Below are 27,921 nucleotides of genomic sequence, written 5' to 3'. Positions count from 1 at the left end.
TAGGTAACAAATGACTATGATAAAATGAAAGGGTCTGGTGATCTGCCAGTAGTCCTGACAACAAGAACAGCAATATAAAGTCATAAAGCCACAAAGGTTTCTACAGGGTACAATGCAAAACACTTGCTAAAAACCAACCACAGCTCTGTAATGATCTGCCTAAATAGTTGTCCAATCATTGTTTAATGCCTTTGTATCAAACAATTAGGTCAAGAAGGCGATTTATTTAAATTAGCCAATCAATATTTTCCAGTAGTGGTTCTGCTGATCCTGAATGGCTAACCATCCTGGGACTCCTCTGAGTAATTAACACAGGAGCTTAAGATTCATGTTGTTATTGCATTAACTTTTCATCTGTCTTTAATAATTTTTTTATTTTTTTCTTTTTTCCAACAGCTTAAACTGAACTGGGTTGGAAAAGGAAGGTGGGAACAGCCAGTGAAGTTCAGCCAAAGTGGATGTGAGCAGGGCTTAAAGCCCAGCCCTGGGCATGTGCTGAAGCAAGGGAGGCCTGTTCTCTGGGCTCAAGGGGCTTCCATCCTGCCATCAGTCAAACTGTTGTAAACAGCTTCCAGCACAACCAGACTTCAATCATATCACTTTTGATATGAAGTCAAAAGCCTAGAGTAGACATGGTCATAATTTTTTCTTAACTTTCAACCAATCTGGGGTGTTGTTTGGATATAGGTACTTAGGGCACTGTAGCAAAAGAGGTATGTATCTGAGAAAATAAGGAGAATGGATTTAATATCTATTCATTCAGCAGATGAAGATATAAAATAGAGCCCACCTCAGAGAAAGGACTATTGATTCTGTTTGTTCTATTATGAGCACTCAGAGCATCGAAGTGTTTTATGCAAATGTTATCTCTTAATGCACCTGCCCCAACAGTCATCATCCTGTTTGGTAAGTACACGTAAGGATCAAGCTGAATCCATAGTAAAAAATAGTTTGAAGGGTTATTTTTGCTTGAACCAGGAGTGAACTGAAACCATTATTCTGAAGTGTTTGTGGATCCTATGCTGGGCTCAATTTTTTTTAAAAAAAGCTTTTCAGCTCCCTAGATAAAACCACACCAAAAATTCACATAAACAAGCTAAAAGAAGACTATGTCAGTGAGAGTCTACACAAACAGGAAATATTTGTACTTAAGTCAGAGTTTGCTGTCACTAATGCTTTACCAAACTGTCAAGGCTGGAAATGGTGCCTCAGAAATCCTAGACCTGTAATTCTGGGTGAGGAATTTTATGCTGAGCAAGACAAGCAAGGCAACACATTTAAAAACCCAACATACTAATAGTCCATTTATTTAAACAAAAGAGTCTTCTACTGTATGGAGGTTACAAGAGAGATTAAAACAAAATGGATGAAAATTAATTGTCAGAAACATATATCTTTGCAGAGATATGCTCCTACCGAAAAAGGATCAAGCCTTTATACCTGTTTACATGTCTCCTAGAAGGCAAATAAACACATAAACCATATCTCTCTGTCTCAGATGCTCTTTCACACACTCTCTCAAGTTATAGGAGATGACATCAAGCCACTGAGCACAAACCTAATTCCAGAGTACACAATGATTCACACATTGATGTGGTTTTATGAGTATTGACAATGTGAAAAGTTAGATCCAGCTCTTCACCTAAAACTACCAGCCCTGGTAGATGGGAGAGCTTCTGGTTAATCTCTCATCACTGCTAGTGTTACCTTCAGACAACATGCTTATAGCCTCATCAGTTTGCTGGCTGTCAGTTGTCGATATCTTCTTTGAATCATGGATGTTGCTTTGGTAGTTCACTGGTGAGGGATAGGTATTTTCCCCTGCAGTCGATGAGGACATAGATTCCCAGGGTATTTCTCTTTTTCGCCACTTCAGGTCCACTCTCCATCCTGTCCACCCATAGAAAGCTAATGTGAAAAGAAAGCCTTGCATCGGATTAAGAACCCCCTAGGAAAGAGAAGTACAACAGGAATTACACCAGCAAGTCTTCATTTTGAGCTCCAGCAAAATGCTTTGTATGTATTAACAACTTCCCTTCCAATGAACAATTGCTTTAAAATATGCTATTTGCATGCAAATAAAAATGTATGTTTTGGCCATTGCAGACACAAACAAATCAGAGTAAAATACTATGATCTGTTGTTCCAAAATGGCTGAGGCCATCCCAGAGAACCATAAGCACCAAATGACTTTTTAGCATGAATTTTAGCCAGTCAATCCCCTGGTACATTTTTAACTTTCCTCACAAACTCTAGACTTTTTTATTCATGACAGTAAATATATTTTTCATTAGAAACCAAGTCAAATATATAAGTGTAGGCACTAGCATACACAGACAAGCATTTTAAATCAGCAGGAATTGATCTGTCTGGAATTCCTTTAGATTCTTGAGCCAGTGAAAATGTCCATCAAAGCGGGACAGAAAAATGGGGAGAGGCACTGAAAAAGAAAATCCTGAGTAATCTCCAAAAAACTTTGCCTGCTCCCAGTGCCATGGGATGCTTAGCAAGTTAATGGCTTTAGCTGCTTCCATCTTTCTCACAGGAAAAGAGGAAATTATTTTTACAGCCAATTTAAAAAATAGTTCAGTTCGTAGACTTGACCTCTTGCTCTCTAGGTAAGCAAGAGCAAGGTCCATGTCACATGAATGTGTTCACTCCTTCTCAGAAGAAGAGGACATTGTATTACATCAGTTGCATTATTTAATCCTTCAATGTCAAACTGCTCAAGGGCTTAACTATACAAAGGATGCTCAGGCCTTACAGCTATTTAGCAGCTCCAGAACAAATTTTCTTGGAAAAGGAACATGCAACATCACCTCTGAAAAACCCCTTGTCAAATATTCTAATAGGAGAAAAGAGGGTAAGGTACAGTAACAGAGCAGCATCTTACAGCTATTTCTGGTGCCTTGTTTCCAAGATTTTTCATCTATTTGTCCCCAAATAATGACCAGAATGTCAAGATATAAGATGTAATTATTCTTTAAAATTAAAAAAAAAAAACAAACCTTAGTTGCAAACAGAGAATTACCATAAAATGCTCATTTAATGGGGAAACCTTCAGGAATCCTGAGCTAAAACTTTGCAGCTTGCATTATTGCAGAGACTAGCAAGGTTAGGCTAGAAATCATTGTAGTGGTCTGTTCTGGATCCTAAAATGGGTAGTGATTACTCACAGAGAGAATGCATACTCCAGTAAATGGGAGAAAAAGTTGGTCCCTAATACATCTTTGTCAAAGTGTCTATGAGAAATGCGCTCCCAAGTGACTGCTCATTCCTTTCTCTTACTTAATTATTTTCTTCCTTGATTTTCAGAGTGTTTACATCCCCCACAATCATAAACCACATACTATACTGCTCCACCAGTCTTATAACAGTGATTTCTAAGACTAAGCAATGTCACTTCTGACCTACCATTATAATCCATGTGATCAGTGCAGCGCTTCTGATGTTTTTCAGAGGCATTTCATTGATATCTGGCTGCATTTCGAGATAGAACAAAAGGGTCTCATTGATGATATTGGATGACCAGCTATTGGAGGAGCAAGGAAGAAAAAGACAGTTAAAGATACCTATGTACACGTAAAATATGCTTTACCTTCAAATTATACAAATTAAGATCACTAATAAGGACAGTAAGATTTTTTTAATCATAGAATCATTAAGGTTGGAAAAGATCCCTAAGATCATCAAGTTCAACACAGCTGGACTTGTTAAATCTCAGTCTAAAGGAACTAGTAGCTTTCTGAGATCATGATCAAAACCAGACACCTACCTACTAGACCAGGCCTAGACAAAGAAGTCAAAATGAGAAAAAAAAAAACCAAACAAACAGAACTGTATAAATTGAACTTGCTGCAGAACAATAACAGTAAATTGCAGAATAAAACTGAGATGAAAAGCAACTGTGATCCATAATGGGAACATCATTCATGCTGACTTTTTTCGGTGATGCCTTGAAAGAGTTGTGCTCACAGATAAGGAAACCAAATATATGTACATGTTGTTGTAAAAGGCCTTAGGAATTCCAGCTGGAACTGGAATTTCAGGGTTAGATTACAGTAAACTTTCAAAATGTCCATAAAAAAACCTACAAAGCAATACCAAAGTTGACTTTAAAACCCTTGAAAATGCTATTAATTTTTTTGAATAAAGGTAATACTTGTTTCCAAATAAGGATGAGGATAATCAAGCCTTATTATGTGAAAGAAACTGAGTGTGTTCTACACTAAATAAAGGTTATAGCAAGTGGCTATAATTTCCTATGACTTCTAAACAGTTAGACCAGCATTTCTTTTTTAGTTCTACTGCAGCTTCAGAAAAGAAATCATCAGCATCCATATCATACTTTCCAAAGGGTTTTATGCATGTGCTTCCCCCAATTATATTTTTATCCCAGTGTAAAACCTCCTGCTCTTCCCTCCCAAATCTGTAGGCATCTCTTCTACCCTGTGTTGCCCCAACCTGTTGTCTTTGACTAAATAATTTCAGATTTGACTTCCGGGACAGAAGGAAATCTTCCCTAAGCTTCTGAGAGGGGACTGCCTCAGTCTTTCCCTCCAGTAACCTTTGAGAGAGGTTTTTACACTCTAAAGCTTATGTTTTATGAGAACAAAATTCTAAACCAGAGCTGTGATTTTGTTTGGGGTTTTTTTCAATAGGAAAAGCCAGAATGAGACATAATGGAAATAAACAAATGTCTCCAGAGTGTCCATAGGAAATTGGCCTTTTCTTTCATGCTTGCTCCCAGATCATCAAGCTGGCCACCATTCCTTAGGTTGCAATGCACTTCTGTGGTGCCTCTGGGCTCTTTCTTTCCACAGCCCTGGAAGCTTGACTAAATCTCTGCTCCTCATTATTTCAGCAATTTCCAGGAAGCCATGCTGCAGGATCCTTTGCTGCTGTCTCTGTCTCCTTTCTCTGCTGGCTACCCCACCCTTCACATTGGAAACTTCACTCCCAAGCCAAGAGGACTCAGTTATTCCCTAAGAAAAGATAATCATGTCCCCTCAGAGCACTCCAGCAGCCAAGAGAAGATAAAAAAGGCAGCCTCTCTCCCTGCTCAGCCTTTTAAAGCAATGTAACATGCATTAATACACCTGTGTATAAAAAAGTTTAGTTGTAGAGACTGTAAGTTTGGCCAAGTCATTTCACTACTCCAGGACCATTTCCTGCTGCCTCACTCCTCTCCTTCCTGTCCTACTGCCTCTTTCCTATCCTACCCTGAAGTACCATTTTCATGAAGCGAGATGGAATACTACAAAAAAAAATAAAAAATTAAATAATCAGAAATTTCACACACAATCATATGGAGATTTCTGGCATATACCCTTGTATTTCCAGTCGATATCCATGTTCTTTTCAGGCATTTGGGAACTGCAGAATACAGAGGTTGCAGCATTACATAATCATAGTCAGAGCCATGAAGCCAGTCTTAGAAGCATATTTATTGTAGGTTTTCAGTGATGTGTTTGGCGATAAGAGGCTCTGAGAAATCTTGATTACAGAAAGCCATCTATCAGCCCTCAGTGCTGGGGAGCTGCTGTACCACACAGCTTCAGTCTATGCCCAACCTATTGGGAGTTTTTTGCTATTGTTTCTTGGTGCTTTTGCTTTTCTGATGGTTAAACATTTTATCATTTCCTCACAGCTTTGTGATGTTACAGGAATGATTCATTGCCGTTGTGAACCAGTTTATAACTGCTTCTTCCTTATACACCTTCCCTTCCAAGCATAAAGACGAAAAAATGAAGCAAATGATCAGGCTTTACTCTTGTCCCATACCCTCTCCATCTGGGAAAAAGGCAGTTTAAAGCAAAACAATACACCTCTTACCAAATAACAAATACCAGCATAATTTTGAAGAAGCGCATCTGGATCTCTGTTCCCAGACGCCTTTCATTCTCTGTGTAAATCCCTTGTCTTCCTTTCAGTAAGGAGGCAACTGGAAAGCATACAATTATGTTCATTAATATACATTTATCTTGTTAGTTTAGGCACAAGAATCCAGAAGACAGATGCCTGTAAAGAGGGAACTGCTGTCTCCAGCAGCAGTTCAGAAGCTGGAAGGACCATCATAAAGGAATCTCACATACAGCCTAATACTAAAGGAAAATAATTACACACATTTGGATTCATTAATCTAGTGATGTCCCACAAGTTGGTTTTTCTTCTCTCAATCCCCCTGAATATATTAAATAGTATAGTCAACATAGTTTTATTTTACAACAAAAGGTAGTGCATACAACTTCTATATAATGTGTGGTATAATTACATACTTACTATGTGATGTTCAGACTAAAATAGAATAGATTCTATCCTATTATGCACATTATTTTTCACCGTGTCATTGATAAAGCACACCTCTGAAACTTGAAGATGAAATGTCAGAAAAAATAGTTATGCCACATGCTGTTCAGATATCACAAGGAATATACAAACGCACAAACCAATATACTCTATGTATTTTCCCATAAAAAGGGCAAGTTTTTACAGGAACAACTTCTTAAAAGAACAACTGTTCCTTTGAAAATCAGGATTACTGAGAGACACAGGATAGATGGGATGAAGACTAAACTGAGAAGACTAGATCTTTTCCTGCTGTTTTTGTATAATAAACGTGTAGATATATTCAGATACTGCAAATATCTAGAACTGATCATATTACATGCAAAGAATGCATTGAATCTGTAGCTTTTATTCAGTCTCATTTCTTCCAAGCACTGGATAATAAATTAAACTGGAACTTCAAGATCCCATCTGAGTTGTGTACAATTCCCATTTGTTTCATAATCTCAGAATCGGAAGTGACAAAATTCTGATCACATTTTATTACATTTTTAGCTCAAGGGCTGCCAAGAAGTTAAATCAACTCTCAGATCTCGCCAATGTTATCTTTAAACCAGAATAAATTACATTCCAAAGTCCAGGTTGGTACCAAAACTACAGTAGAGTTTAGCATCTACTATACATTGTCTCAGATGCTTTAAATCAAGTAACACAGAAATACTTTCACCAATCTACAGCAGGTGTTTATAACAGAACAGGTTGAGTATGTCATCAGAGTGTGTCTCTAGGGCAAATTCCCCATCAAGATGGTATCTTCATTTCAATAGGTAACTGCTTCCCACCCTTTGCTGTATCTTTATGGTTTATTGAGAAGCTGTCCCACATCACTGAATACAAAGGCATGACTTTCTACAGTATTGCTTTGTTGCTAAATAACACATATTGATTGATGTTGGCCAGTAGGAACATACCTGCTGACACTGTCCTCCTAAACAGGATTGGGTTGACCACCAGCACTAGCAGGAGTGGGGCATAGGTTGTGACGTAATGTGGGATTGCATGTTCCAAGCCATTTTCACAGCTGAGAAGAAATCATTAAAAGCTTATGCATTTTTTCCCCACAGCTGACAGTTCTGGCTATTCTCTATCACCTTTAACTTAAAAAAAAAAAAATAAAAAGGAATGAAGCAAACAGATGCAAACCTTATAATTCGTAGACCTTTACCACTAGTTCATATTGGACATAAAGCTGATTTATAACATATACTGTCTGGGCATTTTTTCTCAAATTTAAAGGAAAGCAAAAACCAGGAGTGGGAGAGCAGTTGTCTCACAGCAGAAGCTGTATCACAGCCCTGAAGCATGCCCAAGTACCTGTATTGCCTGGTATCTTTCTTCTGGGCCCCCTGAAACCCAGGGAGGTATTTCCAGCATACTCATTGACTCAGTGGGACATGATTGTCAGAGATCAAAAAGCCCAGGTTTTGGATGTCTGTGTCTAAAGCTGACCAAACGACATTCAAATGACCAGAGAGTGCTACAATTTTGCAGTCTGTTCCCAGAGTTCTGCTTACCTGGAGATAGAAGGGTAATAAAGCAGTGCAATCCCCTCCACGCAGAGCAGCACTGCAAGGCCCCACGTCATCATGTGGTACAGCACAATGGTACTGCAAGCACCAAACGGGACAGGCACAATTAAAGATATCAGACCTTACACGATCCATGTTGCAAGGTAAAAATAGGACCCTCACTGAAAAAGAGCTTTATAGATAGGAAATTATACAGAACAACACCGGCAGTACATTAAACTAAGGAAAGCAGGTGTGGCGGGGGGCTCCTTCAGAAAAAGAATGAGCAAAGCAAAGTTGTTCAGGCTTGCACATAAAGGTCCTGTCCCCTCCAGCCTGTAGGGTGGAGGGTCAGGACTTCTTCCCTTCCCTTTATCCATAAGGAACCCCTGCATCTTTCATTTCTCCTGCAGAGAGCAAATTAGCAGATTAAAATTTAGGAACGGAGTTGAACAGTCAAATAAAACACTCACGTAACTTGAAGAGAACTATGTTTAATTTTCAGAGTTGGATACCGCTCCTGTCTTAGGGAGATTCAGATCTCTGTGTGGTAGAAAGTCTTTTGGTGTTTACTCTGATCTTAGAATCAAGCACAAATATACGAATTTTTTTGCGTAACAGGGAAGGGGGAAGGAAGCAGGTCCCAGATGTTTCAGACTAGAACTATGGGACTTTAAAAAATCAGTTTTATCCTCAACAGTCTGAAATTAACTCAAAAAGCCCTATTTTGGTAACATTTGCCATAAGAACCATATCTTCTGTACCTGACTGCTAAGTATCCTCTGGGAACAGAAGCACATAATCCAACATTTAGCAGTAGCAACCGAAGGTTATTTTGTTCTTTAAATAACCAACTTAGAGACATCATATATTTTCTGTCTGGCATTAAAGCATGGTACTTTCTAAAGCTTTCAGGTTCTTCTGTCATGGGCATTGCAGAAAAACATATTGTAAAGTTCTGAGGAACTTTACAAGTATGATCAGAAGGGAAATAATGACCACCCTGAGAAGCAGATAAAATAGAAAGTCCAAGGAAAATTTAAAAAATGGGAAATGAACTATATGAAATTCAGCACTTTCCCCCTTTCAATTTTTCATTTTCAAGATAACACTTTTTTTGTTGCAAGAATCAATTTCAGGTACAGAACAGGGACCAAATAGTCATCTCACTGCCATAAAATTTATAGACCTCAATTTGCTCCATATTTTTCCAAAGGTCAAATGAGTTCAGTTACATTTAAATTTTGGTTGGATGTAAATAAACATCTGAGCATTACCCTGGCAATTTAAGTACTTAGAACACCACTCATCTCTATCTTTACCTGGTAACCATATGAACATCAGATGATTGCACAAACTTCACTTATACCTTTAGATAGCTGCAAACACAGACATACAGTGTTGGAAGGAAAATAACAAATTCAGAGCTTTAGCTCTGGTACCTCAGTCCAGCTGATCTTCTCACCACCAAGTAAGAATCAACAGCATAGCAAAACAACCACCAGAAACCAGCGCTATATAACAGCTGGATCCACATCTGCAGGGGAAAAAATGCCAAATGTCACAGCTGCTTCTCGAGTACCACTGGGGCAGGGGAGGGACTTTGGCCTGGTGAGTTGTTCTTCAAATGTGTATATTTTCCAGACAGGATTATAGAGTATGAAATCTTACTCAAAATCACAGAAACAGCATTGTTGTAGCCTATGGGTCAAGTCACAGATAAATTGAGCAGTGTTTGCTTTCACAGCTTATTTTGTAGTTTAGAAAACCTGTTATTTACCTCTCCGTTCCTAACCTCAGTGTCATAAGTGAAGCCCAGAGAAATTTATAGTGAGGATGTTTTAATTTTAGGTTAAAATTTTAAGTGTTTCTCAGTACCTGAGGCATGAAAATACAACTGAGGTCAGTTGTAACCACAGCGTGCCTACACATTCTGGGTTCTGCATGTGAGAGGTATTTTCTCAGTGCACAAGGACCTGATTCACGGAACGGTTATCAAGAAAAAAAAGGTCATTAATGAGAAAATCACTCACCCTCTGGAAAAATATCCATACTGAATTCCCTGACTGATTTCTTCAATAAAAATCCAAAGGAAGCAGGTTCAAGTCAAGTTAAATTCAACAGCATTCTTGAGCTGACCTTATGAATTTTACCCATGAGTTTGTATAAGATAAGTGACCTTTCTTTGCCGCTGTTTATAAATTCCACATTTCTTCCCCATAGGAGCTGGCTCTTTGTAATAGTCTGGAACTGTTTAATATTCAGATTACCTTCCCTCCAAGACATCTTTCAGTTCTTATCTGAATATCCTTTATCACAGCTCCATAGCGGCATCATTTTACATCTGGAAACCAACATGCTTTTTATTGAGCCAAATGTCAGTGAATAGAGATCAACCATTCCATCCTCTGAAAGGCAAATCAAGCAGGGAAATATTTCCTTTCATCATGGGTGTAGACCCTACCTCTAGTCATTCGTGACACGAATTATTCAGCATTTAATTCAAACACCATGACATTTTCCTAGTGCACAGGAGCCAAAAAAAAAATTCCAGTCTTCTTTCTAATGCACTTTACCCATGGCACTGAGCATGCAACTTCATCTGCACGTTTACATATTTGCTGCAGTTGAAAAATGCACAATTTACTATATGTACACACACATATACAAAAATAAACTGTGGGGATTTCAAAAAAATCCAGCATAGACAAGACTGTCTCCAAAAACAATATAAATCAGATATAACCAAAATCTTCATATGTTATTTTACTTTTTAGCAAAATGACACATTTTGCTACAGTGCCTGAGAGAGAACCCCTCTGCAAACCATTTAAAGAAGATGTGTAACAGCCTCACTATTTGGAGTTTGTATTGGCTTGTGGTTAAGTGAAATAAAACAGTGGTACTAAAAGAAAAATAAAATAGAATTGGAAACATTTTATTAACTCACACAAGAATATGTATGGGAAAGTGAGTGGAAGGAGGGTTAGTTTTCATTCCAATATAATTAAATCTAAATTTAAAGTGACTCAAATTACAGCATTTTAGTAGAGTCCAAGAAGGGGAAAATAAAAATTGTGGTAGACCACTATGCTACTCACCATCTAACCTGAGATTCAAATGAAAAACAAGCAGTCTGCATACAGTATCTTGTCACCATTGAAAAATACTATTTTTTGTGTTAAGGGCCAGAATGTGAAACTTAAAACATGAGGAAACACAGGTTTTGAATAGGACATTCTTGCTACAAGATATTGAAGTTGTTGGTTTCCTCTTCCTTGAAGGAAAAAAATCAGCATTTGCATCTAATAAGCAAAACTTAAGGATGTATGACAGAGTTGATAATCAATAGGTGCGTACAATTTATATTAGTGTACGTGGCATAAAACTGTCATGTTTGAAATTGCCATTTTATAGGCATACAAGGCATAGTGAGTTCAAGCTGGCACATATTGTTCTATTTAAAAAGTACTGAATAATTTTCTTTACATGCAGCATATCCCCTTCTACATTGTACACTTCGAATTGCAAATCTAATACTATTACTGCTCATGCATTCATTCACTGGGCACCCTTTCTGTTGAATTTGGGTAAAGTGATGATCTGTCTTATTTGTCATTCTCCGTGTTTTGGTAAAAAATGAGACCTTTATTCTTGTATAGTAAGCTCAAATTATATGTCTCAGTATTATGATAGTAAAATTTGGAACTGAGTTTTAATCTGTACTTTTGGAATGCATTTACATTTTCTTATTCTTGTGTTTTAATCCAGAAGATACTTAATTCGACTTGTCCAGATGTATTCACTGAATGCCCATATAAGCAGCAATCTGAGGTGTAATCCTACATGGCAGGGACAGACCTTCTGCCAGCAGCTTTGCAGCTTTGAGTATATTTATCTTTAAGTTCCTCTGTGTCTAAAACACACATGTTCATGCCACAAAGGCTAATTTGAGCTACCCAAGTTGCTGGTTTCAGGAGGTCCCCACTGCCACTACACAGGCTGTAGTTTCTGACAGAGAAGGTGGGAAAATAATCTCATGCTGCCAGTGCGACGGAGCCCCTGGGGTATTAGTGCCAGCAGTGGTTCACAGCCCTTTCAGGATTGCTTATACCCTTATGGCTCTATAGTCCTGACTTTAGTACAGGTATGTCCTCCACTACCCTGGCAATCCTGCAGTGAGCGAATACTAAAAAACTCTTGGGATCCCTTTGACCTGTGCTGCCCTACATCCTCACAGGCACCATGCAGCATCGTGTAGCACCCTGCCCGTCCTGATACAGACTCTCAGAGGAAGGCAAGAACGCACTTGCAGGGGTGTGGCAGAGGCTGAAACCGCCATATCCAGGCTCTGACTCACAGCCGCATTTCCTTTTGGACACAGTAGTTTGCCTTTCAGACTCCCCACGTGGAGGAACTGTTAATCGGGAGGAGGAGAAAGGGGGGATGATCTCTGTACCTACCGCGCTCCCCACGCAGAAAGTGGAAGGCCACACATCAGTCCCGTTCACCATAGAAATGTTAGCTATGAAGCCTGGGAAGCCTAGCCATACACTTGACCTAAAGATCATACCTAAGGAAAAAAAAAGTATTAGTGCTTTGAATCTGCTGGTGTGATTTGAGTCACATGCTTTCCCCTGGCCACATATTTCACATCGCAGCCCAGATTTTGTGTGTCTCCCGGAAGGCGATGGCTGCAGAGGAGCACAGTAGGGACAACTGTGTTATTTAAATGTCGGTGTAATCATTTAGGGAAAAGTAGCCCCAAGAGTTGGAAGCTGCTGGGACTTGCAATGTTATGTAGATTAAAATCTCACTTACTTACAGATGGTCTCACACACTTCCTTAAAATAAACTGGGCAGCAGTTAACAGATTGACATAAAACAGTCACTAACTATTACAATTTTACCAGCATATATTCATACATTGATATTCACTTCTCTATAATCCCTCATTGCAGAAAAAAAGTTATTTCCCACTTTTTGCTGCCTTCATTTTTACAAGCAACTGTTTTCCTCTCTGTCAGAAGACTGAACCAAAACAGCTTCAGAATTAGGAGAGAACACTACCCTTTTTAAAAATAAACTTAGAGTTTGTTAGTGAGGTTTTCTGGGTTTGCTTGAAATAAAGCACCAACATATAACAAAACACACCAGGTTTCCCACCAAGAATGAACTATTCCCCACCCACCAAAGGAGTCTAATACAAAGACAATACTGGATAACTAGTTTGAGTTTACCGGTGAAAGAGAAAGGGAAAAAAACAACTTTGCTGGCCTCATCTGACTAAAAGGACCTTTTCCAGGCGAATGCACATATGTATTTTCCATATCCCTCTTTCTTTATTTCCCCCTGTAATGTTTGTTTTAGTATTGGTACTTACTAGGCACTGTGAGAGAACAGTATAAGAGATATGAAAGGGGAAAAGACCTGAAACATACAGACACGCACACACACACAACCCCCACTCCGAGCAGCAAGAGAGACAAAACAGCACTACTTCTATTACCTAATGCGAAGGAAAAAATGCTACTGTAGAAACCAACTTGTCCTGTATTTTCATGTGTCATGGTAATTTATACCCAATTGGCAGTAAATGATTGATGGGACAGCTTAAGACACACTAGTTTCATTTTGACTCATGTATTTTGTTTTATTCTCTGCTGTTCTATTCCTCCAACCTATCACCCAGGGGCTGGACAGCAGGTTATCCTTGATAAGGGAGCTTCACTTGCATGTCAAAAGCCTGTGTCCAGCTGCAATTCAACTCACTTGCTGTCAATGTGATGTGCCCAGAGAAGCAGCTGGCACATGAACAAGAGGCACACTTGGTCTGAGAGGATTTAAAGACATAGAGGACATAAGGATTGGCTAAGTGTTTGATGTCAGCTTAGTGCATCACCTCCGCTTTTATGCCTTACTCTGAGGACCAGTCACTATTCTGGATTTTAATTTGTGTTAAAGCATAGATTTTGGTGTAGATTTGTCAAGTGCTTTCACTTCTAAAGTATAATTACTGAACAAGAACTTTCTCCCCAAAGGCCTATTATTTTCTGATCTCACCTAGCCTAAATCTTTCTGTGAACACATAGAGCATGTTTTCCTCAGAAATCTCTGCTATCAATTCACCAGTTTCATTTGTCTATGGTACCTCAGGGCAACAAGAGCCTGCTACAGCAATGGCAAGGGACATCAAGTGGGCACTTACCTAAGCCTCCAAGGATGTCACAAATGGAGATAAGGAGAAGGATGGTGGAAGAGGAGGAGGCTTTGGGCATCTTCCGTGGGCTCTGCCCTTTCTTTGGCAGAAGCTGCAGGATGGTCAGCATCAGACTGATGGAGGCACTGCCAATGCAAACTCCGCAGAAGACTTCAGGCTGGAAGTTCATCACTAGCTGTGTAGCTGCATCCCTGTTAGGGCAGCAGTAGGTTTCTAACCTTGGAGAAGCCATGAAATGTCCAGCTGGTGGAGGGGCCCCAGGAGCAGAAGAAAATACTGTTGCTTCCCCAAGACAGCATTTACTTTTTCTTCACCCTCCCCATTAGTCCTTGGTGGTGAGAATCACGCGATTGATGGATCATGTGCTGCTGCTGCTGCTAGAAGTAAATCCCCCCAAGCTGCCTCTCTCAGCCTCTCCTAGCAAGGAGATCAGATCCAAACAAGAAAACACAGTGTAATCTGAAACATGCCCCATGCTTGCTCAGAGCCATTGGCAACAGTTCACTCACATATTTCTGTTTGCACAGTATGTGATACAGGAAGACTTAAATTCGTCAGAGCATTGAAGATAGTTTAAAACAAATAAGGATGCAGATACCAAAGTAAAAGCATTAGATTTTAATTGTGTTTCTCTTTAGCCCCATCCCACACAGCACCCTTTAATTACTGCAAATTAATTGAAAAGATGAGTATGGATACAAGCAGCCCTGGTCTTCACAGGGAGGAATAGGTATACAAATCCACATCCAAACCAAAATATTAGTATCAGTGATCCAACCCACCCATCTCCATAAATAAAATTAAAAACATACCCTATCACTACAAAAAGAGATTGCAATTGGGAAAAAATATTAACCTCATCCTATTTAAACCGCAAGCACAAAAAATCCTCTCTTTAGTCTGTACTGTCTGCATTGGATCAGCTTGACATGGAAAATTCCAGGACTTAGAATTTCTCAATAATATTTTTCTCTTTTCTTTTTTTTTTTCCTTTTTTAATTTGGTAAGGGTTTTATATGAAAACAGGATTTTGATCTGCAACATTTGTTTTTACTTTATAAGCTAGACAATATCTTTTAAGATGGGTCCTGTTAAACACAGCAGCAAATACTCACAACTATAAACACAAAAAGTAATTCTCCCCTCTTAGCTAAGCTTCACTTAGCTAAGCTGATACTCCCTGTATCAGCCCTCACCCTTCCAGAAAACTTGTTTATAGGAACGTATTCAGGATATACAGGAGGGAGCATTGCCAACAGACTTGAAGTCAACAGTTTGTTTAATAACATAGTCATGGATTTTATAATTAGTCCTTATAAGAACAATTTACCGAACCTTTTATTTCTTTTTTTTCCCCACTGGTCCAGCTTATTATTTTAGCAAAAATTATGAAGGACTAGTGAATGACAGTGGGATGTTTTGTGTATAGGGCTTATAAACACAGAGATTTCAGCCAGTGTGTCTGCCCTCGGTAGAGAAAACAGCCACTAGACCTGGGTAAAATGGTACCTGCTGCGTTCTTCATTAGGGAAAATACCTTTTACACTTGATCCGAGTAAAAGAACAAACCCCACCAAGCTCATCAGCCTGCTGACTGCTGCTGGGGGCTGTGCAGCCTCCCAGTGCCAGACAGTGGGAACAGGGCTTGGGCGGCAGCTGGAGCTGAAGCTGCCAGACCTGTGTGTGTCCACTCAGCCTGTTCCAGGAGAGCCCCCAGTGCTCTGCCTGGGCTACGACACTCAAAGAGCAGGATGTTAGCTTGCAAATTCAAACTCCTACACACGGATGTCCATTCATCAGCAAAGTGTCTGAACTCCCATTATAGTCAACTGAGGTCTTAGGCAGCCAAGCTTACAGTCTAGACTTTGTCTAGAGAGCTGTTTAGCTCTTCTGAAAATAAATGCACAGGGTGAGCTGAGTAGGCTCCAGTGACCATACTGGGAACTCGGGCATACACACCATCAAAGACTGTGAAACCCAGGCAGCTAAGCTGAATATTTTTGCTGGATGTTTTTGCTCCTTTACAGCATAAAGAGATTTCCCTTCTCCATGGATGAGGACAGATGAATGACCTGGATGTTGCAATCCTATTTTTTGTTGCTACTATGTATATAAAAATATATTGGAGACAGCAAGGTTGCAAAATCAGATTGTCCTGCTCCAGGTTGTCAGTACAAGGCTCTGTTGTCAGTACAAGTTTGGGACGTTATTCCACCTCTGCTAGCACAGCGGTGCATGGGGATGCCACATTTCTGTCAAGATACTGCGTTGAAATCTACCTGGCTACTAAAGAACAGAAATTACCATCCACAGAGACAGATTATTAGTTAAAATAAAGCCATTACATGCCATATATACAATTCAAATACATATAAATTAGAATAAATTATGTTTGCTCTCATTTGAAGGTAAATTACATTGCTTGGTTTATACTTAAAACAGCAAAACTTTAAATTATTAGACGGAAATGGAAACTCTTGAATAGAAGCCTTTCATTTCCACTGTCGGGTTCTACAATTGTTCCCCTCACTATTTCTGTTGCTATTTTCCTTCCTTCAAAAATCTGAAAAGCATGTCAAGTTGTTATCCTGATTGTTTGTTCTGGCTTACAGATCGGAATGTTTTGTGTGTTTTGCTTTTTCTGCTTATCATTTGTTTTCATTGATCTTGACTGCGATCTTCTAGTTTGCCCACATGGATTTACCACTTATTATTTTTTCTCCCTACCTTTTTTTCAGCCACTTTGAAACTACTTTCATTCCTCAACTGTACTCTAATACTCTGGAGACTAATTTTTTTATCATTCTCTTCATTACTCTCCACAGTTTTGCCAGCTGTGCACCCTACTTTTATTGCTTTACTTCTCTGAGTGAAGGATTGGTTTTTAACCTCTTCTTCTGGGTCCCTTGCCTCTTATAATCTCTCAGGATTTGATTACACAGTTACTTACAGAGGGAGTAAGTGCTTTTTATTGGGAGCAAAGCATATGACCTCTAGCATACCTAATGCAAAATAGAAATCAAAGTGACTCATAGATTAATGGATACTTGCCATGATACAAGTAGAGGTGTCTAAAACATACCAACATTTGAGGCTGAATGGAGATGGATCTGCCAAAACTAATGAGCCACCCATTATCTCAGCTGGTAAGATCTAGCTAGTCTCTGGTTCTTGTTGCTGGTGTTGAAGTATAAAAAGTTAGAACAGTCAAAGAAATCCAAAGCTAGTTTTGCAGTCTTACACTTGAGATTAAACTGTCTTCTTGTGGTTATGAAAATAAGAGGATAAAAACTGGGGACAAAGGCAAAGGAAAGAGAAAAGTAGTGAAAGAAAGTAAGAGAACTGTTATTTTGCCTTGTTAAGGACCATTATATATTATTCAATAAAACTTACATTATTCTACAGGTCCTGATTCTCTCTGAAACTATTGACACAGTTCCCACTTCTGCCAGTGGTACGAAACAGACCCATGAATATGGTATTGCCTCGTTTCTGCACGATGGCAGGATCTCAGCTAAGCAAATGGTGTAGCTCAGAGACAACCATTAGCACACATACAAGAAACATTAAAAAAAAAACCAAAACAAACAAAACCCCAAACAAACCAACAAACCCCTGGAACTGCAAATACCATTTAATCACACTCACGGCATAAGTACAACACTAAAAATTCCAGTCCTGGTTTTGGACATTGGCAAGAGTGTGCTCAAGAATGAGAACAATACTGTGCTCTTTGCAAGGAGAACATGTGTGTACTCCATACTTTTAGAAATAACCTACTCACTCTCTCCTTGGATCCAGGACATAATGTTCCATCCCTGTCCATGTTCATCATTAAGATGAAACACTGGCTTCTAAGGGAAAGCAAGGACAGGCGTGCATTTCTGTCGTTAATGTTTCTGTGTGTTTATGGCTTGAGTGTGCAGCTATACATATCTCAATCACTGTTTTAATTAAATCTGGGACTACAGCACTGGTTTAGAAAGGACAAGGAAATTTGTGGCTATAGAGACAGAGGATAGTTTATTTTTGTTTATATGTATAGTTCAATGCATGAATTAACAGCTCCCAGTGAAGATCTTAGCTACTTTACAAATGTAAAAGCTATATTTGTCAATGGTTCATGATCTCATTGTCTTTTACACATCACCTGACATAACATTTCCCAAACTGAAGAAAGCTAGGTCTGTCTTCAAGCTAAATGGATGCAGTTATGATCTCACCAACAGATCCTGAAATATGTTCTTAAAAGCCTTGACATACAAATCTTCTATATGCTTTAGCACCATTCTTCATTTTATCTACATAGACTTCCTGCAATTAGATTTAATTTGGAAGAAACTATAAGATATGTCCTCTCCATAATCAGCAGTACTGATTTTTAAAGGTAATTTTAAAACTGTTTTTCACTTAATGTATAACTGAAATTAATGGGGAAATTCACACCCCATTATTTCTATTTCAAGTTTTATGTAAAATTAGGAAGGGATATTGGAACAATAGTGATATTCAAAGTGTAATATCTGTCATTATTATAACAGCTACAGACTCCATTAAAAAGAACTGGAAGAAAAACATGCATCAATTCCCATCCTTCAGTGATTAAAATATAATTATAGAATTGTAGATTATTATTTTACATTTAAAGATGGTGAATATTAATTTTAAAAGTATGAGAATTAATATATCATTTGCATAAAAATATAATGTTGAAGTTCCTTTTGTTTTCTCTAAGAATAAAAATATAAATACATAAAATGAATGTGCATTTGAACAGTTCAATAATTGTGTGTATTTGACTGATGCAATCATGTTACACAGATTTCATTGACTTATTTTATACCTTCTCCAGGGAAATGTTACCTTACCTGGCTTTTGTGAAGAAACATACAAATATTAGTTATTGAAACTGTGCCTGTAATGCATTTGAATTAGTATACAAGATTTAAACAGATGAAGTACAAAATAACTGAGTAGAAAAATGTATCCATAAAACTCAAGAAAATTATTTTTGCTTAGGGTTGGAAGAACAGAATCCCAGATTCCCCATGCCAGTGCTGAGAATATTACAGTCTTCCAACCTGTATTAAGAAAAATTTTTGTGGCCACATTTCTGGACAAATTCCACTCTTAATCACTGTCATTGTTACAATATTTCACAGAATAAAAACATACCTCTGTTTCAGCACGTGTAATAAAGAGACCTTGTCCCGCACCTACACAGATTACATGAGACAGAGTTTGAATAGGACCTGAATAATGAAAAAGACTGTGAATGAAATATTATCTCTCACACACCGTGATATTGAAAATTGGATATTAATGTTCATAAGCATGTAGGTGGTACCCTGATCTATAAGATGTTTAATGTTTATCCTGCCCTCAGTATCTTCCAAAGGAATCCTGAGCCCCACCACTTCTGCATTGTCTTTGAGAGGTTACATTAGTTGGCTCCCTCAAGAGAAATTATGTAGGATACTCTTATATCCTTGTTATGATCGCTATACTGTGCAATCTTTTTAGATTACATCTCCCAACACCCAGCAGTTATGTTTTCAGAGCCCATTAGCACTAGAACATTGTCTCATAAAACCTCTGTTCTCAGATCAGTCTATGTAACCAAATAGAAATATATTACAGCACTAACTTCACAGCTCTTACAATGCAGGAACTCTCCAAGGCTCTATTAATTAAATTGCTAAAAATGTCAATGTACCATGGCCAATTAGATGGTCTTGTTGAATGCTGTAACCACATATCAAAGGGAATTCTGACAAAGTGTACAGTCCAGGTCCAGACCACAGACACCAGCCAATATCCCCCCTTTGAAATCCCATGAGCATCTCTGGGTTTCTTTCCTCTGCAGTGGCTGCGTGGTCAGCAGTCAGCCCTGCAGCAACTTGGGACTGGGTGAGGGAAAGTTGCAACCTTCTGTTCCACAGATTGTTGTCTTGTAGTTTCTGAAATTAGCAGATAGCTCAAAAGTATGGCTTAGCTGCTTCAGGGAATCAAGAGGAAATGCAGTAATAACAGCAGAAACATTACAGTGCGGAAGGAGTTGGGATCCACTCTTTCGACTTTTCTTTGAGATCATGATTAAAGATCATGATTTCATTGTCAGGCATGGACTTCACACTCCAGGGTGGACAAAGTAATCAGCATCCAATGTAGTTTACCAGATATACCCTTCAGGTGAGCAACATGGCTACACTATATATTTATATTACAGCTTGGCTACATCACCTACTCCTATTGGTCAACTTCCTGGTTGCACAACTCCAAGAAATCATTTGGTCCTAAAACTGCTTCAGAAAATAGAATCTTCTGAAAGTAATCCTCTGTGTAAGCTTCAATACTAACAATGCTTCACTTGCATGAGTCTGCTTTACGCAAAATTCAGGCTAAGGAAGCAGTACCTTCCACAGCCTTATTCTTTCTAAGCCAAACACAAGACAGGAAAAGCTAACCTGAATGATGCACTTCTTCTCACTTGTATGGCTTGGTAGGATTCCCTCAAATATCCTATCAACTGCTAACTGTTCTGGTGGCAGAACTGAGAGGAGACCACACCTACACATTTAGTATAAAGAGGTGTAGCACTCTGTGGGGATGTGACACACACAGAAAGAACTTCTGTCCTCTGGGCATGCTCAAAACAGCCTTACATCTGCCCTAATATCACCACATTCATGCAATACAATAAGTCTGGCACTGCTGGACCATAGCCTGTTGAGCATATCTGATGCTTTAGGGCAAAATGCTATGGTACTGCAAAAAATAAAGAACATTTACTTCATGCCTTATGCGTGCTTAGATGGGCTCTCACAGGTGCTACATCGTATGACCTTTACCTGGACATGGCTCATTTTCTGTGTAACCAAGCTGAGAGTAGAAAGGTCATTTGTAATGAAGAAATGCTGTCTGTTTATAGAAAGCACTGGGAGATTTATTTATACATAGCTGATAGGCAGAAAAAGGAAGGTCTGCTTGGGGCTAGCTAGCAAATGAAGACAAAGTCCAAGTGAAAAATAACAGATTACAAGGCTTTTGTCTGCTCTCATGCATACTCTGGCCTTTTGCTATTTATCTACCCTTTTAAAAGCCTTCACAGCATTCTCTGCAAAAGAGCATTTGAAACCTTCCCTTTGGCATTTTCCCTGACCATGCCTGCTCCAGTGACCATCTTCATCAAGTACAGAATTTAGATGTAACAGGCTGTGATATCAGAGCTTAAATGCATTAGAGACTTTTGTTAGCCTCTGAGGGTATGTCCCTCATAATTAAAATGGTCCAGCAACTGTTTAACGGCACATGAGGGCAAGTGGAACAGCACAGTTTGTACAGAGAATGTTATCATGTAACGTGTTATCAAAGAAGATAGACAATGAAAAACACTCCCTAATATCCCATGATCAGAAAGACACCAGCAAGAATAAATATTACAAATGATGCTTCACTGAAATGATGGAACTTCATGAAGAAAAAAATCATAGGTTAATGAAGCTGCAATGCACATAGATATGATCAAATACAGCTATACAGTGAATATATATACATATATATGTACATGTATATATATATCCATATACTGCTGGACTCTCTTCCACAACTAAAAAGAGGGGCTTCATCCATACTATCTCGTAGTAACAGTCACTGGACCACATTATCCCCCAAACTGTGTTCAAGCATTGCCTAGTTAGCCTGCTGCTGATGAAACAGTGTGGACAGTCATGCACTGGTGCTTCAACCTGTGTGGTCTCACAACCCCAGCTTTTTGGTTCCTTTGTAAAGTAGTCATCTGAGATGTTGTGATACAATTTGATAAAAGGCCCTAACGTAGGAACTGGAAAAGGAAAAAGTATACAGATACCAGAGGGACAGTGACCCAAACCAGGACTTAACATGTGCCTAGACTTGACTACAAGCTGAAAACCGCAACCCTGGGGAAAACTAGTTACCTATTCACCTTCTCTTGTTAGCCTGTATGTTATCTTCTGACTCTGCAACCACAAAAGGAGTTGCTATCGACTTTTTTTTTGACTTTCAATCTTGTTATCATGCAACATTGCAAAAATAATAAATCCTGAAGTGGATGACAGATTACAGGAGTCTGTGTTGGACTCATCGCTTTTTTCTTGTCTACAGGTCTAATAGGTCTCAAGATCTGAGCCAGGAATATTATTGTTGGCAAACCATTGTATTTTTTCTCTTTGTCAGTCATAGCTGCAGTTTGTTCCACAGTGCATGCTCTCACCCTCATAAAACTGCTCTGAAGTACAAAGCATATGTGCTGTGGGAATAAGTAAGAATTGAATAAAGTTTGAATTGAAATCATCATGAGAGATAGAAATATCAGGGCATCATATGACATGCTATTCTTTCACAAATTTCAGCTTTATAAAAAGCCCTAGGTAAAAAACACAGAGGATTTTTTTTTTTTTTGGTCATAAAGAACTGAAGAACTCAATATATATTTGAGTTATATATATCTGAAAGGTTGAGAACTTCTAAGGCTTTTCCCAGCACTAATTATGTGCTGATGAAGCCTTATTTGCAATACAGGAGAAACAAGATACACTTGGGAAAGGTTTTTAAAGTGCCTAAATCATAGAGGAGACATCCTGCTGGAGCTTTTCAACATGTTATTTTTCATTCTGGTAAAGTAGGTAATTTGTTGAAATCAAAGTGTTTTGCAGAAGAGTGTGATTAGGCTGAATTCATCAGAAGCAGCATGGCAGGTTTCCAAAGGAAAGCCTTTTGGTTTCCAGATATGCCAGGATGTCTGTCGTTGGGCTGCTACCCAACCTGTTTCTCCAGGTTCTCAGGACTTTCAGACTACACAATGGACTGTCAGCAGCTTGCCAAACCTTGAACTACTTGATCAAAAAATCCATCCACTTCTGTTACAGGAACTTCTTATCACTATTTCAGTTGTTTTGGTTTTTGTGATGATAATTTTCAAAGACATTAGGGTTTGAAACAGGAAGGAGCTGGAAGCCACTGTGCAGCTAGAAAGCTACAGTCTAATCACTATCAATGAAACATGGTGATATGAATTGCATGACTGGAGGGTTGCCATCAGTGGCTATAAGCAGATCAGAAGGGACAGGCAAGGAAGAAGTATTAAATATTACAAAGAAATTCTTTACTCTGAGGGTGGTGAGGCACTGGAATAAGTTGTACAGAAAAGCTGTGGATGCCCCATCACTGGAAGTCTTCAAGGCCAGGTTAGATGGGGCTTTAAGCAAGTTGATCTAGTGAAAAATGTCCCTGCCAATGGGGTATTGAACTAAATGATCTTTTAAGGTCCCTTCCAACCCAAACCATTCTATGATTCTATATTTCACTGTATGCTTTGTTAATTGCACCATAAACACTTTATAGGATTAACTTTTGCTCCACCTACATGTGCATGCATGCCCTATAGCTTTTCACAGTAATATTAGATTGCTGTGCCAGTGAGCTATCTGGGAATAAGATATGCAAGTCTGTAACTCCCACTTTGTGACTAATTTCTCTCCCAAGTTCTGGCAGTAATCTCACTGGATTCACAGTATCGCCACAAAACTGTAGCCTTCAGAAAATATTTCTTTTTAATTTTTTCTTCGTCGTTGTAGAGATCACACACTGTAGAGAGCACTGGCAACTAAAACAATATGCCTTCAGCAACTATGTCAGCTGGTTACATAGAAGATGATGCCTTGGTACAGTTATAAAATAGATAGGTTATTTTGGCATATACCACTAAGGATGTGTACAAATCTGCTCTACCCCAGTGCTGGAGGTTGTAACCTTTGTAACTGAGCTGACAGAGCAGAACATGGGCAGTGGATCAGCTGTTCAGTTTCAGCATCTTAACTTAAATTGTCCATGAACTATGCATGCTCCAGGGCATCAATTTTTAATTTCACATGGATGAGGCAGAGGTACTTTGTCTCTTCACCAACCTGTTGATGTTTGGCGGTTAGCTCCAGGAAAGGAGTAGTAACAAAGAGTGGGAGGTTGTAAAGGCTTACCTCACCTCCGTTTTTTACTCCATAACTATGAGTCAAAAGCCTCTCCTTCTCTCAAATTTCTCAGCTGCTGGGAAAAAAACCCAAACCTGCTGACATTGTGAGGTCCAGCACAGTAAATGGTTTCAAGTAAAAAAGCCTATTCCAGAGCCATCCAGCAGGTATCCTGTGCAATTCAATGCAAGGTACCTCAAAGAAAAGATATGTGGTGTACAGCTACAAGGTTGAAGCAGGTTGTACCTCAACATCACACTGTGCCTGACACTGTTTAAATAAAATCCTGCCATAAAGTAATTTATTCACAGTTTTGGTAATACTAATGACTAAGTAGAGAGGAGGTATGCAATATGAGCAACAGAAAGAATGGAGGCCGGGTAAGTTCTGAGGAACAAAATTTCACTTGAAGTTGTTAATCAAGCTTCAAGTACCAAGGTAGGAAGACAGATGAAGTATTGTGAAAAGAGCTCAGTTTTTACAAGGCAGGGATTCACAAACTGGGTATGTGGGAACCATCCCTTAATAAAGTCTGGTATCTCCTTTTCCACGGCAGGAGAAGGCATTTGGGTAACTTTTGTGTATCACTGTGAAGTATCTTTGGCACATGTTTTTACAGAAGGGGATCCCTTTTATACCACATTGGTCACAGTTGCATCATTTTCTGTCCTTAATGTGAAAAAGTTTGTTACTTCCTCTGATATATTCATGGCATCCTGATGTATCTTGCATTTCTACCTTCTACTGCAAACTTCTGTGTACTCAGAAAACATTTGACAAGCTGAGGATTTGGTCACTGAGGCTTTTGTTAAACAAATACAGTTATCATTGGTTCTCTTATCACACAAATGAAAAGTAATATTTTAGAGCACATTCACTAAACCCTTTGTTCTTTATTTGAAACCTTGTGAAGGTTGGTGAAGCTGCAGAAATTCAAGTAATAAAATTATCACAATATTATATGAAGAGCAAAAGTACAAGGCTCCAGCTGGGTTCTGAACAAGCTTCAAGTCCCACAGAGAGGCAGGATATAAAAGATATGGAGAGAAATTTGACCAATATGACAAAAGAGAATTCCTGTCTTGCTTTGACTTGTCAAACTTACGTGAATGAGGAATTTTACATAGCGGTCTCTTCATTTTCCATTGGTAACATCAAAAGAGAAAAGGCAAAAAAAGGTGTCATTCAAGATAAAGAAGTCTGATTTCTGAACTGTCAGTCACAAGCTGAGGATCTGCTTGATGATTGTGTCAAACTATCAGGGTGTAAGCACGCCTGAAACTTAGCTAGAAACTTGTTCTGAGGTCTCTCTTAACCGTGAATGCGAAAGCTTTCAGATATTCTTTCTTTAGGCAACTGCTTTCCCAAGAGCTACATGTCCTCATCTTCCACTGGCGTAATTACAGTATCAGCTTGACAGTTTTAAAAGGATGATGATTCCTGGCTCTAGATTTTCCATTTTTAAAATCTGTGCTCAGATTTCTTCATCATTCTCCAATACTGAACTTATAAGACCAAATCTAAAAGCCAAACAGTAATGTAAATCTTGAATTTCTTATGTAAAACAAAATGGTCAAAATGAAGAAGAATTAATGTTTTGAAGTTGAAAAAGGGGACATGAACAGGGAAAGCGTTTTTGGAAGCAGAGTTTGCTCTTCTCATTAGTGATGTAAGCTATTTTATTTCCATTTCATTTCAATCAGCATACTTGGGGATACACTAAAGTTCAAATTGTTATTCTGGGTCTTTCTTCTATTACCATGCTTACAAAAACCAAATTGTATACTGCAGCTCTTTAAAACTTTCAGCTATAGGTTACTGAGTATACACTGCTGTGCAGACAAACTGGTATGTCTTACACAAACATAACTTTGTCTCAGATTCTAAGAACAACTGGAGACAGGCCATTGAGTAAACCACTTGTATTTCTACTTGTCTATATGAGAGAAAATAATTAGAGAAGAAATCTGACTGAGGATCTGCAAGTCATTAGAGGCCTCAAATAACTTGATCCAATATCTAGGTTTGGTAAAAGGTTTGTGTTTAACAGGATTCATAGAAGGATGTGTAGGTGCCCTCTCCACTGTTCCTTCTATCCCTTAATCATACCAATGGTGTATTTTTCTTGTTTCTAAATGTTCTCCAATCTGCTGCTGTGATTGATGATTCAGATGCTCTCAATCCTGAAACCAACGCTCTCTTTAAGTATTAGAGAAACGCCCTGTAGGTAATGTTGGAAGTATTGTAGAAACAAATTGCTTTGGTGCAAGACAGGAGAGTTTCAGGAGGAACAAACCAGCTGAAACAGGAGTTAGGGGATCACACTACATAATTAGAATGGCATAACGGTCACTTTCCAAAAGCAAAATATGTGAAGTGTCACATCAGCGTACAAAACCTTGAAATCCCACTGCATATACCAGGAATCTCTATGAGACAGGTTGTCACAGGAGAAAGTCCCTTGAGGTTCACTAGTCTTTCAGAAACTAAAATAGAGATTTCCCTATGTCTTAGATCAAGCAGTACTTCATCTGCTTGGTCATGAAATGCCGGAGGATTGTGTGCTGGCACACAAGTACTCCAGGCCAAGTCTGGTCCTGATTTAAGGCACTGAAGCCTCCTATAAAGTGACGCAAATGAGCTGAGAGGATTGAAAGAAATAAGCATTTTACTCCCAGCCCCACCCCTAACTCAGTGTTGGTATCAGGCAACCCTAAACCTTATTTCCTATCCATAAAATAAGATTTGCATGAAGATTAGCACTTCCAGTTCTGCCTCGCACTCTGCCATCAAAACTTTTTTGAGTCTAGGACTCCAAACCTCTTCCCCGTTGGCTGCCTTTGCTGTAGGCTTCACCTGTCTTTCCCACCACTCCAACCCGGCACCAAGCCCGTCTCGGCCGCGGTCCTGACCCCGGAGGCCTGGGCCAGGCGCTGGTGCGGGGCTGTCGCTAGAGGGGCTCGAAGGGAGAGTCCGACCCGCGACCGCGGGGCCCCTCCGCCCCACAGGTGGTGGAGGCAGCGCGGGACAGGAGGTGTGGCCGGCAGGGGCGGGCAGAAAGCGCCTCCCTCCCTCAGCTGCTCCCTGACTGTCCCCAGCGCTGCCCGGCTTCCCCCCGCTCAACCCTCCCCGAGCACCGCGGCGAGACGGGAAGAACCGCCCCCCTCTCTGCTCCCTACCCCGGCCTCCCACCGCCTGGCACCGCGAAGGCGGGGCGTCCCTGGTCTGGAGGGGGCGGCCACAGGCGCAGGCTGCCCTTTCCCCCGCCCTCCACCTGCTCGCCGCTTTTGTTTGGGAACAGGGGTGTGGGGGAGGCGCGGCCGCCCCTGCGTGTGGCGGGGCGGGGGTGGCTCGGGCACGGCCCCGGGGCGGCTCGGGGCTCACGGACCTTGTCACCGCCGCCTTTGTCTGCTCGTCGGTCCGAGATTGCTCCCCCCTCGCCCTGCATCTGCTCCTCCTCAGCCGGAGGATCGCGCCGTGGGGCTGCCGCTCCCGGGGAGGGGCGAGTAGACGGAACGCGGGTTTCGCCCTCTTTTCGGTGCGAGAGGGAGGCGGAGGCGCCTCTGCCCGCCCGGCACACCGCCTGCTCGGCGGCGTTTGCCCCGCCGCCAAGTTGCCACAAGTTGGAGCCGCCCCCCCGCCGCCGGGCTCTGGCCTCGGCGTGAGACAATACCGCGGGCTGCGGGGAGGAGGAGGAGGAGGAAGAGGAGGAGGAGGGGGGCGGGCGGAGCAGCCCTCTCTCGCCGCCGATGGGGCCGGGCCGGCCGGCGCTGCGGGGCGGGTAGGTGGCTCGGCGGGGGCCGCCGGCAGGCGCGCACCGGGGAGCGGCCGGCAGAGA

The 27,921-nt window shown here is 40.1% G+C and overlaps 1 protein-coding gene across 3 annotated transcripts; it reads right to left on the bottom strand.

The window, feature by feature from the left end:
• Nucleotides 1-1,294: 1,294 nt before the first annotated feature.
• On the bottom strand, nucleotides 1,295-27,582 carry GPR143 (G protein-coupled receptor 143). 3 transcript variants are annotated; one of them, XM_032680556.1, is made up of 10 exons: nucleotides 27,472-27,558; nucleotides 24,093-24,156; nucleotides 14,065-16,362; nucleotides 12,320-12,429; nucleotides 9,299-9,393; nucleotides 7,863-7,955; nucleotides 7,260-7,369; nucleotides 5,836-5,944; nucleotides 3,415-3,532; nucleotides 1,295-1,948 (listed from the first exon to the last, which is right to left on the bottom strand). In XM_032680556.1, exons 3-10 carry the CDS (start codon nucleotides 14,306-14,308, stop codon nucleotides 1,649-1,651), a joined length of 1,179 nt encoding a protein of 392 aa, XP_032536447.1. In that variant the 5' UTR covers nucleotides 14,309-16,362; nucleotides 24,093-24,156; nucleotides 27,472-27,558; the 3' UTR covers nucleotides 1,295-1,648. The 3 variants fall into 3 exon arrangements, with proteins under 3 accessions (XP_032536447.1, XP_032536450.1, XP_032536448.1); XM_032680559.1 differs by lacking the exon at nucleotides 24,093-24,156 and having other exon boundaries at nucleotides 14,065-14,493; nucleotides 27,472-27,582; XM_032680557.1 differs by lacking the exon at nucleotides 24,093-24,156 and having other exon boundaries at nucleotides 14,065-16,359; nucleotides 27,472-27,563.
• Nucleotides 27,583-27,921: the final 339 nt, after the last annotated feature.

The sequence above is a fragment of the Chiroxiphia lanceolata genome, chromosome 2 (genome assembly GCF_009829145.1).
Source record: "Chiroxiphia lanceolata isolate bChiLan1 chromosome 2, bChiLan1.pri, whole genome shotgun sequence".
Lineage (NCBI taxonomy): Eukaryota > Metazoa > Chordata > Aves > Passeriformes > Pipridae > Chiroxiphia > Chiroxiphia lanceolata.
This window is presented reverse-complemented; position numbering and strand designations above follow the sequence as displayed.